The sequence below is a fragment of the Artemia franciscana genome, chromosome 11, assembly GCF_032884065.1.
Source record: "Artemia franciscana chromosome 11, ASM3288406v1, whole genome shotgun sequence".
Taxonomy (NCBI): domain Eukaryota; kingdom Metazoa; phylum Arthropoda; class Branchiopoda; order Anostraca; family Artemiidae; genus Artemia; species Artemia franciscana.
The window spans coordinates 34,607,878-34,621,422 of NC_088873.1; the positions used below are offsets into that span (position 1 = coordinate 34,607,878).

Here is a 13,545-nt window from a genome sequence, read left to right on the forward strand (position 1 = left end):
TGTTTGTCAATTGTTGACAAACAGTACTACTGAAGGGTCAATTTTTTCCTCCCTTATCTTTAATTTTAATTCTTCCCTTGAATACGTTTTGTACCCTCCCATCATCCAACTGAATCGGAAAGGTATTGACATCAGAGAATTACTTTTATCATAACTTCGGAGCCTTTAACATATATTTTTGCTTCATAAAAACCGGTAACTAATAGAACTGAGAAACATGAAAACATTTTTCGGTACTTATATGATATACCTACTACCGCTCAAGTTGTTCATGCATTGACGCACGGTGAACCGGTTTCTTTTGCTAATTGCTTTCACCTTAGCGTGAAAAAATACAAAGAGAAGTGTCAGAATAGATGGAAAATATATAGTTTGGGCTTTATATTTGCATATTAGGAGGGGGAGGGGGTAAAGTATTTGGACATTGTGACCAGAAAACAATATTTATTATATAATATGCAGAATAATTGTAGCTACCACATTTTGTATGTAGACCCACTGTACTTTACCCCCCACCCCCCTAATGTGCAAATATATAGTCCAAATTTGTTTTTAAAGTGTTGTACTTTTATCTTACTTAGGTATATTTTACTAGGATTAACCTAACTAAACTTCTTGAGTGGTAGTGGGTATATCATAGAAGTGCCCATTGTTCTTTTGAATTTATTTTCGAACACAGGAGAACTTCATTCTCCTGCATATTTTATATAATTTTATATTAGATATTTCCTAGACAAACAGAAAGCCTTATCAACTAGCCTACTATGAATTAATTTGATTGAAGTCGTTATTCCGATAACGGAGATCCTAGGAACACAACTCAAGTCTAGTTTCTCTTAAATTTTAATAAAAGATAAAGTACTTACATGGGACAATTTTTTTATTTTGATTTTTAACAGAGTTTTTTGGCCTTGAGCCATGACGGAATGCATGTCCTTCCACTTTACAGGCTGTCTGAAAAAAATGAAAAAACAGGAGTCAAAACCTATAAATGTTCGCAGACACAATTGGAGTTTAAATGGATTTATATCCCACAATGTATGAGAAACACTGCTATAAGTGTATATTTCCGCATATCGTTTGTGATTTAAGCTGCGTTTTTGTTTTGTTGAAGTACACATAAATATTTTACAATTCTACTATTGTATATCATAATAGCAGATATATAACTGAATCAACATGTAATATAATTCTGTGTCGAAACTACCTGCGTAATATGGGAAGTTTATTTATGCAATCGAATTTTCTTTTTATATTATTCAACGTCTAAAATTTTTTTTGAATAATAGTTTTATAATTAAGCTTTGGTAAAACAAATATTCGAAATATCGAAAATAAATGGGATAAAAATAATCGCTCAACGCAACCTCGGAAATGTTTTCGGCAAATTTTCGTGTTGACCAGAAGTATATTCAGCAATTCGAAAATTAAATGTAGAGGAATATCACAGCTTAGATAACAATAATATGAAAAAAACTTCGTTTTCTTAAAGAGTAAAAGAGGCTGCGTCCCAAAGTCGAACCTTAAAACGTACAGGAATTAGAAGAGGCAGTTGGGGGGCTGCCGCCCCCCAAACCCCCAGCTTTTAAAGACTCTTTTGTACAGGTTTTTTTGTTTTTTTGCTAACCCCGCGCTCTTGGCTTCGGAAAGGCCCTCTTTTAATTAACAAAAAATTGAAATGAATGAATAATGGAATAACTTCGAAAAATGTTAAACACAAGAGGACAGGAGAACCATTGCGCCGAAACTAGTAATTAGTAACAATGAAGTCCCCCCACAAAAAAAAACTGTACAAAAGAGTCTTTAAAAACTGGGGGTTTGGGGGGCGGCAGCCCCCCAACTGCCTCTTCTAATTCCTGTACGTTTTAAGGTTCGACTTTGGGACGCAGCCTCTTTAACTCTTTAAGAAAACGAAGTTTTTTTCATATTATTTCTGTACGTTTTTCTACAATCCATGGTGGATGTAATTTAATAATTCCTGTACTCCTCGTACAGGAATTAGGAGAGGAACTTGGGTGGCTGCCGCCCCCCCCCCCGCTTTTAAATCATTGTATAAAATAGAAAAAAAATAGATAGAATGACCGAAATGTTTCTTTTGCTCATAAGAAGCTAATATTCTGTTATCTCTCAAATGATAAGCTGTCCAGGTGTTATCAAAAATTTTTTGATGTTGTGAAAAAAAACCGCCCGTAAGGGACTTGAACCCTTGACCCGAGGATTAAGAGTCCCACGCTCTACCGACTGAGCTAAATACTTGCATATGTGTAAATATAACTTCTCAATAAATTTTAAAAATTTCAAATTAACATGGGCTCTTATGGAGAGAAATCCGTTAATTGAGTAGCTAATGCGTGGTTTCTGGAAAACAGGGAAGGAGTTATCGGATCAAGCTGAAATTTCGCGGATAAGCTCCTGGGCCGTAGGGGACCTTAACTTGTGAATTTCAGCCCGATCGGACAATGTTAAAGGGGGGGGGGGGTTGGAGGGTCGAAACTTTCGGGGGGTTAAGATTTTCCTACGAAACTTTCCAGGAAAATTACTCGGAGAATTCCGCATCGAATGAGTCTTCGTACAACCAGATCCGATGTCGGAATTTCAGCCCGATCGGACAACGTTAAAGGGGGGCTGGGGTTGACGAGTCGAAACTTTCGGCCTGATTTTCCCCATGAAGGAAAAGTTGGAGGGGGATGAAATTTTGCAGGTTTCTTAGTTGGAGCTCGGGCTACGAAATGCATCCCTCCCCATCCCTCTGCGACCACTGGAACCGAAGATCGCTTAACATTGTCGTGTGTCGCCTCTTTATAGAGGCACGAGTGTGCCTCCTTGATATACAGTTATGAAAACTCCTATCTTGCCCATGGGAAGCTTTTGGTACAGAGCTCTAAACTTGGCACCTCCTCAAAGCCCGCGCTCCGACGCGTAGATCGTACTACAACACAATAGGCGGGAACGCAATTTTGTTTTGTTGCATACACAGCTTAGATACCAATATTGGTATCTAAGCTGTGCTGCCAGTTTCCTGTCTCCAGCCGCTAGCATCGCTACCGCGCACTGTGTCAAACAGTTCGTGGTACTTGAATGACTGTAGTAAGGAGCGACCCGGCTCAATAGTAACCGAAACTCTATAAAACGGCATTTTGATACCAATAGTTACATCAAAAGGATCAGATTTAATGCTGATTTTAAATATATAGGTTTCATCAAGCTTAGTCTTACCCGTCAAAAGTTACGAGCCTGAGGAAATTTGCCTTATTTTAGAAAACAGGAAGAAGCACCCCCTAAATGTCATAGAATCTTAACGAAAATCACACCATCATATTCAGCGTATCAGAGAACCCCATTGTTAAAGTTTCAAGCTCCTATCTCCAAAAACGTGGAATTTTGTATTTTTTTCCAGAAGCCAGATCACGGATGCGTGTTTATTTGTTTTTTTCCCTGGGGTGATCGTATCAACCCAGTGGTCCTAGAATGTTGCAAGAGGGCTCATTCTAATGAAATTAAAAGTTATAGTGCCCTTTTTAAGTGACCTAAAAAATTGGAGGATACCTAGGCCCCCTCCCACGCACATTTTTTCCCAAAGTCATCGGATCAAAATTTTGAGATAGCCATTCTGTTCACCATAGTTAAAAACCTAATAACTATGTCTTTGGGAAACGACTTATTCCCCCACAGTCCCCAGAGAAGGGGCTGCAAGTTACAAACTTTGACCATTGTTTACATATAGTAATAGTTATTATGAAGTGTACAGACGTTTCCAGGGGGACTTTTTCGCGCTGGGGTGGGATTGGGTCGGGGGAGGATCTTCCCTGGAGGAATTTATCATGATGGAAGGGAATTTCTATGAAGGGGGTGCAGGATTTTCTAGCTTTATTTTAAAAAAAAATGAGAAACTAAATAATTTTTTTCTCCTGGAAGTAATGAGTAGCATTAAAACTTAAAATGAAAATAAAATATTACGTTTATAAGGGGGTTCTTCTTCTCCACAATACCTTGTTCTTTACGCTAAAGTATTTTAGTAATTTCAACTATTTATTCTACGGCCTTTGTGATTCAGAGGTCAATCTTAAAGATTTGGGATAAAATTCAAGCTTTAGTGTAAAGAGCGTGGTATCAACGAGGGGGCAAACCCCCTCATATACGTAATAATAATGCACAAATATAGAAGTTCGTTACGTAAGTTAATTCAAAATCCTTCGTACAAAAAATAAAAAAATCTAGTTGTATTTTTAAGTAGCCAAAAATTGGAGGCAACTAGGCCTCCTCCCCCACCCCTTTTTTAATCAAAATCATCTGATCAAAACTATGAGAAAGCCATTTAGCAAAAAAAATTAATATGCAAATTTCTTTTTAATTATTCATGTGCGGTGAGCCAAAATCAAAACGTGTATTAATTCAAAAACGTTCAGAAATTAAATAAAAAACAAGTTTTTTTAACTGCAAGTAAGGAGCGACATTAAAAGCTAAAACGAACATAAATTACTCCTTATATGAAAGGGGTTCGCTCCTCCGCAACGTTTCGCTCTTTACGCTATAGTTTTTTATTGTTTTAAAAAGTTGAGTTGTGACAGAGTCAAACTTTAGCGTAAAGATTGAGGCGTTGCGGTGGGACAACCTCTTTCATATACGGAGTAATTTCTGTTCGTTTTAAGTTTTGATGTTGCTCCTTACTTGCAGTTAAAAAAACTTTTTTTTTATTTATCCCAAAATAAATCCAGTTTTCATAACTATATTGGTATCTAAGCTGTCAGGAATATAGTTTTTAGTTTTTGAGAACCACTAAGTGGGATTTTAATGCAACTAAATAGTCGAACTAAAATTTTCTGTAAGTACAAAACATACAGAAAATAAAATTAGAAAATTTTATTTTCTAAGTTGCAGTTTGCCATTATCAGCTGCAAATATTTATCATAAACAAAATACTTTGAAAATGATAAGAAATGAGTCAAACTTGGGCCTCAAAAACCAAAAAGTAGTTCAACTTTTACCGTTACTCGCCTTTCTGTTTTCCCGTATTAAACCATTCAAGATCGACTTTTTATAAAAGTATCAGTCTCTTTTTGTGGGAATTACTTAATTTAACTACAAAATCGGCATTGTAGTTGACTATTAAATAATTTTTGTCTTGAGTATAGCAAAAAAAACTAAAGGAAATTATGATGAACAATGAATTAAAAGTTAAAAGAAACAGATATCAAACTTATAAAAAAATAAAACCAATAATGAGCTATAAATATAACTGATATTCAACTCAAAACTCAAAACGAACAGAAATAAATAGATGTATAAACTGGGATGTCGTCTCCCATGTGCCTCTATAACAGCACGAGTGTCATTAGCATTAAATTGAAAGGAAAATACATTTTAAGCGATTTCAAAGCGAAAGCAAAATAAAAAGAATGAATTTTTTGTTAAATTAAAACTCAAGGCCTCATCCAGAATGAATGGTGCTACTGGGCTTCAGCTCCCATCCCCCTTTGCCTGAAATTTAAATAACCAAAACATTGCAAATAAACCAGTTTTGATGCGTTTTAAAGATCTTTTAGGAACCCCTCGAACAAAATATACCCCCCCCCCGAATAAAATATCCCCCTCCCTCCTTTGGACAGTTTATTCGGAAAAATTAGAAAAAATGAGGTACTTTTAACTTACAAACGGGCGATCGGATCTTAATTAAACTTAAAATTTAAAGGGATATCGTGTCTCAGAGCTCTTATTTTAAATCCCGACCAGATCCGGCGACATTGGGGGAGTTGGAGAGGGAAACCTAAAATCTTGGAAAACGCTTAGAGTGGAGAGATTGGGATGAAACTTGGTGGGAAGAATAAGCACAAGTCTTAGATACGTGATTGACATGACCGGAACGGATTCGATGCACACAAGTATGCACAAACATCACCGCTCGATAGTCCCTTATCCGTCCAACATTGATTAGCCTTAGATATTTGAAGCATGAACTGGTATCTTTCCCATTTTTTACATACTTTCCAATTATTTTTGCTGCTTTATTTTGTAGCACTTACACGCACTAGTAATTAACATAAAAATCGCTGCTCTACACTGCACATCCATATGATATATACGGGTAGATGATTGCAAAATATATCGCGCGAAGAGTGCTTCAGTCTTCTCAGGATTCCTACTTCAAGTTTAATTTTTGTGGAAATAATGCCGCTATGGTACTTCCACGAAACATTAAAATTAACATGAAAGCCAAGATACCGTAGTGACCTTACTTTTGCAACAGGCTTTCCACACAATAGGACTTCACCACTTACATCAACGGAATCACCCAGTCTCCAGAATGTCAGTAAAAACATCTTCTTTACGTTCAAGCGCAGTAAACTTAAACTCTTGAATACCTCTAGTCTTTTGAGAGCATTGCTAGCTATTGCTATTAAATCATCAACGATTTTGCAAATACTGTAAGCTCAGCATAATCCACAAAGGAAGCAATACGTACATCCACTGCAGACAAAAGTACATGATGTCCACGTAAACTAGATAGAGTAAAGGGTCCAGCACAGAGCCCTGAGGCACGCTAAACAACACAGAAAAAGACGATGAGACTACATAACTTAAATCAGCTTTAAAGGACTTACTTTAAAGATAGCACTCAAATCATCTTAAACAAACTCCATGTATTCCAAGACACTTTTCATTCGATGAACCAACACTTGGTAGTCAACTGTGTTAAAAACTTTTCTAATGTGAATGAAAATAGACATAGGTATGTCACCTGAGTTAAATACACAGTTAACACTTTGAACCAAGTGCTGTAAGGCGTGCGTTGTGACCCTTACGGAACCCAAACAGTATCTTGCTCAAAAGCCTATTCATATGAAAGAAATTAAAGAGCCGTTTATGTACCACTTTCTCCGGTATCCCTGAAAAGATAGATAGAACTGATATGAGCCTCCAGTTTTCTATTCCTGCCTTGCAGCCGCCTTCGTGAAGGGGAATGACCTCCGCCATCTTAAGCTGCACCGGAAAACTTTCCTACTCTATGGTAAGACAATGATAAAAACTTGACAGCAAGGAATATATCATAAACATGCTTTAAGAGCTCGAAGGGACAAACCATCAACGCCGGCAAAATTAGACTTAAGTGACTGCACCACTTAATCATCACTTAATCACCCTTTCACTCGCGCACGGCCGTAATTCTATGTTTAATGTTTCACCAAGGACGTCATTAATAGTATTGCACTGCATTTCATTATAATTATTTCTAACACTAGATTGCACCTTGGAGCCAATATTCGAGAAAAAAAATTAGCAAAACTATTTACAATTTCAGTTGAATCACCACGGTTACATCTTTTAAAATTAATGTCTGCCGTGGTCTCTTTTCCCTTACCACCCATGATCTCAATTAAAATACTCCATGTTTTATTCATATTACCTTTACGTACCTCCAACTTATTTCCAAAATAATCAGACATTGCTTTTTTCCTAAGTTTATTCACCAAATTTCTTTATTTTGTAAATAAAATAAGACTCATCACTTTTGGAATTTAAATATGTTTTATAAATCTGATATCTTAATTCCATTTGGTCAATTATCTCCTCTGTTGCCCATGGTTTACGGGGGACAAGCTTCTTTGATTTAAAAGCTTTTACTGGACCCGTTCTGTCATAAATAGGGTTAATGACTTTCATCGGGCAATCCAGGGCTTCAGTTGAGCATTCCTTCTTTTCAATCAATTTACTGCTGTCTACTACGCTCACTCCTTCTGAAAATCTTAGGAGATTTTCTTTTTTCGTCAGCCGAAATTTCAGATTTTTTTTTGGACTTGCTTAACACTACAACAAATAGCAGCTGACAGTGGAAGATGATCAGACCAAGGAAACATGATCGCATCGCAAAAACTTCGATTCAAATAAATTCAACGAACAAATAAATTGTCAGGAATCGTTGCAGATTGACACATGAAGCTCGTTGGAGTATTCACAATTGGATGTAAATCATTCGCTATCATAACATCTAAAAAATCACCATCTTGACTTGATTAATCCAATAAATTAAGATAAAAATCCCCCATCACTGTATGATTAACACCATTCAGGACTTTATCACAGAGTGCGAATTCCATTCTTCCTTCTTGTTTATACTCCACACAATCATAGCTTTTACTGGATTTGTGTTCTCCAGGGAGTCAATTGACAATCTCAGGATTATATTTACTTGTTTCTTTTTTTAGTGGTGTTAAAATTATATATTCCTTCATTGCATGGTAATTTTGATTACTTTGCGAATATTTCCTATTTGATAAATCACGCTTATTGTCACATGTTTTCTCCCCACTGGACATTTAACAAGTCATTTCATTCTGTTTAACTGAGAAAAGAAAAAAAAGAAAAAAAGATAAAATGAACGACGATAAAAAGTGTAGAAAAAATAGTCATATTTTACATGTTAAGAATGGATATTTTTTTTAAATATGCGACTCAAAATAGAGGAAGGGTAGGTTGCAGTTTTTTCAGAGCTAGAACAGAAATTAAAGGTGAGAGAAAGTTTGACTCTTTCTCTTAACTCTACTTTTTAAAACAGAAAAAAACTTCAGCGTAAAGAGTGGGGGTTGAGGAGGAAAAGCCCCTTTGATATATGGAGTAATTACTATTCGTTTTAAGTTTTAATGTCGCTCCTTACTTTTAGTTTAAAAAAACTTGTTTTTTTATTTAATTTCTGGACGTTTTTGAATTAATGGATGTTTGGATCTTGGCTCTCCGTACATAAATAATTAAAACAAAACTGGCATATTAATTTTTTTGGCCAAATGGCTTTCTAATAGTTTTAATCAGAAGATTTTGAGAGAAAAAGGAGCGAGAGAGGAGGCCCAGTTGCCCTCCAAATTTTTAATTAATTAAAAAAGGCAACTAAAACTTTAATTTTTTACGAACGTTTCCATTAGTAAAAAATATACGTAACTTATAAATTAACATACGTAACGAACTTCTATATTCGTATATTTTTATTGCGTATGTGAGGGGGGTTCACCCCCTCGTCAATAAATCACTCTTTACACTAAAGCTTAAATTTTGTGCCAATTCCTTAAGAATGACCCGTGAATCACACAGGCCGTAGAATAAATAGTTGAAATTGCTAAAAATACTTTAGCGCAAAGAGCGGGGTATTACAAGTAGGTAAACCCCTCATTTGCGTAATAACTTCTGTTCGTTTTAAGTTTTAATGCTGCCCTTTACTTTCAGTTGAAAAAACTTTTCATGTTTATTTTTTCATTGTTTTTTAAATAATGCTAGAAAATCCTGCGCCTCCTTCTTTGAAATTATCTTCCCCATGACAAATTCTTCCATGGAAAGATCATCCCATGTAACCCTCCCCTCAACATCTCCCCCCCCCCCACCAAACCAAAAAAAAACCTGGAAACGTCTGTACACTTCCCAATAGCCATTACTATAAATGTAAACACATGTCAAAGTTTGTAACTTGCAGCCCCTCCCACGGGGACTGTGGGGGAGTAAGTCGTCCCCAAAGACTTAGTTATTAGGTTTTCGACTATGGTAAATAAAATTGCTATCATTGAATTTTGATCCGGTGACTTTGGGGGAAAATGAGCGTGGGAGGGGGCTTAGGTGCCCTACAATTTTTTGATCACTTGAAAAGGATACTAGAGCTTTTAATTTCCGTTAGAGTGAGCCCTCTCGCGACATTCTAGGACCACTGAGTCAAAACGATCACCCCTGGGAAAAAAAAAAAAAAAACAAATAAACACGCATCCGTGATCTGTCTTCTGGCAAAACATGTGAAATTTCACATTTTAATAGATAGGAGCTTGAAACTTCTACAATAGGGTTTTCTGATACGCTGAATCTGATGGTGTGATTTTCGTTAAGATTTATGAATTTTAGGGGGTGTTTCCTCCTATTTTCTAAAATGCGGCAAATTTTCTCAGGCTCGTAACTTTTGATGGGTAGAACTAATCTTGATGAAACTTATATATTTAAAATCAGCATTAAAATGCGATTCTTTTGATTTAACTATTGGTATCAAAATTCTGTTTTTTAGAGTTTCGGTTACTATTGAACCGGGTTGTTCCTTACTACAGTTCGTTACTACGAACTGTTTGATTATATCTGACGTTTCAAAACTTCTAAGAGGTTTGCCAAAAACAGTTTCCTGAGATTTTCTCAAAGGACGGATCAGCAGGGCAATGCATGTTCAACCATCCTTTGGTATATATATAATATTGCCCTGTTGATCTTTCATAGCAGCTTAGCCAACGGTTTTTGTTAACTTGAAAATGTCAAAGTACTATCTGTAAATGTGGCAGCAACAACACACGTTTTGTGTAAAAGATTAAATAAAAAAAACAAGTTTTTTCAGCTGAAAGTAAGGAGAAAGTAACATTAAAACTCAAACCGAAAAGATATTATTCCGTGTATAAAGGGGTTGCCCCCCTCCTCAATACCCTGCTCTTCGCGCTAAAGTTTTTAGGACGTTTATAAATGTCTTTTATCTTAATTAATCGGCCCTTGTGTTAGAGGCGTCATTCTTGAATTTCTGTTTAGTACTTGTGAAAAACCTTTCTAATCTAATTAAACGGCCCTTGTGTTTAAGAAGTCGTTCCTGAAAATTGGCAAAGACAGTCAAACTTTAGCATAAACAGGAGGGAAACAGCCCCATCATATACGGAATAATTATTGTTCATGTTAAGTTTGAATGTTGCTCCTTACTTTCACTTGAAAAACTTGTATTTTAATCTAATTTCTGATCGTTTTCCAAATAACGTCGGTAAATCTGGCTCACTCCCTCCACTCATGGCAAAATCATCCTCCGTGGAAGCTCCTCCTACTAAAAATGTACCCCCCTACCTTAAAATTCCCTTCAATGATTCCATTTTCACTAAAAATTCCACCTCCCCGAAAAATTTCTTGCGGACGATTCAGCCTGAAAAGTTCTCCTTAGCATACTTTCATTTTAAAAGACTTATAATTTCTAGTTGTGTTTCCAATCACTCCGGGAATCCCCCCTTCCGTAGAATTTTTTCCCAGAAATCCAAACCCACAGAAAATTTCCCAGGAAAAATTCCCCCAGAACCTCTCCATATAAAAAAACTGACTTGAAAAAGAGATGGTAAAACAAATAAAACGAATTTTGAATAGAAATTCTGTTAATTCCTCCAGACTGAAATTTCTCCTGAAAAGCTCACTTCCAGAAATTTCCCCTCTACGGAAAACTGTTCCCATTGAAACCCAGCCCAAACACTCCCCCCACCCCGAATAAAATATCTATGGAGCACCTTGGTTACATCAATGTTAAGCGAAGTGATTTTGTTAAACAGAACAAACTGGTAGTAAGGGTTTCTAAAAATCATAGCTGCTTAGACGCACATCAAAAATTTCATAGCTTCCGTCCAAAGGTCAAAGCTGTTTATATGTTTTCTGTGTGCTTGTGTGAGCGTTATTCATAGTTTTGATATTTTCTACTGGTATAATTGCTTCGACAATTACATGGTATTTGGTATATCGATTTTTTTACCTGGCACTTGGGTTTTGTCCCTACCCGAGTTAAGAGGATTCCTAGCAATGACACCTCACAAGTACTACACTATCACCCGTTAATTTAAAAAGAATAACCAAGACTTAGGAAAAATTCGTTTTATTTTTTGTTTTTAAGGCAAAGCTTGTCCTGCAGAACTGGAAATTGAAATAGCAAAAGCTTGGTTTAAACAAACTGCTTCAATCTTTAGTTGCTCCCAAGCATTTTGTTGGGAAAATGTTGTTCTATCAGATTGATAGAACATAGGAAAAAGGTTGTCGGTTTTCCTATCTATGTGCAAAAGGACAGGGAAAACACTGTCCTATCAAATGTCTAACTTCTCTATTTACAAAACAATTTACCTTAAGTCTTAGATTATAGTCCAAATGATCAATTTATTCATGAAATAAATAATATTCTTGGTTGCTATGTGGAAAATATGAAAGTTTATGTGGAGTATATGAAAGTTGCTGCTCCCTCGTCAACACCCCGCTCTTTACGCTAAAGTTTTTTTTCTGTTTTAAAAAGTAGAGTTGAGAGAAAGAGTCGAACTTTAGCGCAAAGAACGGGGCGTTGAGGAGGGAACAGCCCCTTTCATATACGGAGTAATTTCTGTTCGTATAAAGTTTTATTGTCACTCTTTACTTTCAGTTAAGAAAACTGTTGTTTTTTTATTTAATCAAACTAAGAATGAGTTTGCCTAGGCGAAATAACTGCAAAATTAGGAACTGCAATGCAAGGAAAAACAAAAAAAAATCCACATTATACCTTAAAAAAAGAGAAACTAAAACATCCATATTCAAATTTTAAACAAAGAGTAAAAGGTTAGGGTGGGATTAATATGCTCCCTACACACAAGGAGGTACACAATCCCTTGCAAAAAAAATGAAAATAAGTAGCTAGAATTTAATATTTGCGAAACTTAACCCCCTCCCCCACTAAAAATAGGGCTCTAACTGCTGAGTAAATAAGCAAAAAAGCAATCAATTAAAGTGTGGAAAATTACTACCCTTTTTTCTTGGCAAAGGGTTGGGCCATAGATCACAAATATATTCTTTTTAATGAGCAATTTTAACATCTTCAGTGAATTAAAAGTTCTTTATTACATGTTCTGATGTCATTCTCTTAAGAATCCGATGTATTTCATTTTTTAAGGAGTTTTGCGTGATTGTTTTTCCTAATTAAAAAAAAAACAAAAAAAAACGGATTTTCAAACAAAAAGCCTTTAGCGGATTGCAAATCTAGAACGAGCGTGAACGGGCTTGTATCGGATATTAAACCGAAAACAAACATAAATTACCACTAATAAAACTACAAAACTTTACAATGTACTATGAATTCAAAAAAAGAACTTAAAATGCCAAAAACAATCGTGGTATTTACCCCATTCCCTCCTCAAAGTTACAAATCTAAAACGAGCGTAAATTGGCTTATATAAGATATTAAACCGAAAACCAACGAAAATTACTACTAATAAAACTATAAAACTTAAACCTATCGGAATTTACAATGCACTATGAATTCAATTGTCAAAATAAATTGTGGTATTTACCCCATTCCCTCCCCAAACTAAAGTGCAATTTACGCTGTGTAAAAAGCTAAATAGAGAGCTTGAGCCAAAATAATCGTTAGGCCAATGGATTTTTCCGAAAAATGGAAAGAAATTGATTTAAAAGGAAAGAAACATAGACCGAGATAGTCATCTTTTTAAGGTAGTACAATTAAAATGATAGTCAAAACGATTATTATGCTGAAACTTTTTCTGGTACTTGTATGAAATACCCCTACCTAATATTCTTCTAACATGTTTTTTTTTTACGCTCAATCCTTAGGAAATTTATCAATTTATGATAAAATTATAATACTTAGAAACAAACTTGGGCTATATATTTGCATATTAGCGGAAGTGGGGGTAAAGTACAGCGCGTCTGCATGCCTAATGTTTTGGGTACAATTACTCTGCATATTATGAAGTAAGAACTGTTTCCTAGCTTCACACAGTCGAAATACTTTACCCCCACTCCCCTAATGTGAAAATATATAGC

General features: G+C 35.7%; 1 protein-coding gene across 2 annotated transcripts in view; it reads right to left on the reverse strand.

Moving 5' to 3' along the window:
* Nucleotides 1-13,545, reverse strand: part of LOC136033126 (receptor-type tyrosine-protein phosphatase kappa-like) — a gene marked incomplete in the record, with an annotated part of 235,592 nt that overhangs the window by 201,919 nt on the left and 20,128 nt on the right. For both annotated transcript variants that reach the window (XM_065713757.1, XM_065713759.1), the window contains 1 exon segment: nt 867-954. In XM_065713757.1, coding sequence (XP_065569829.1) covers nt 867-954 — 88 coding nt within the window.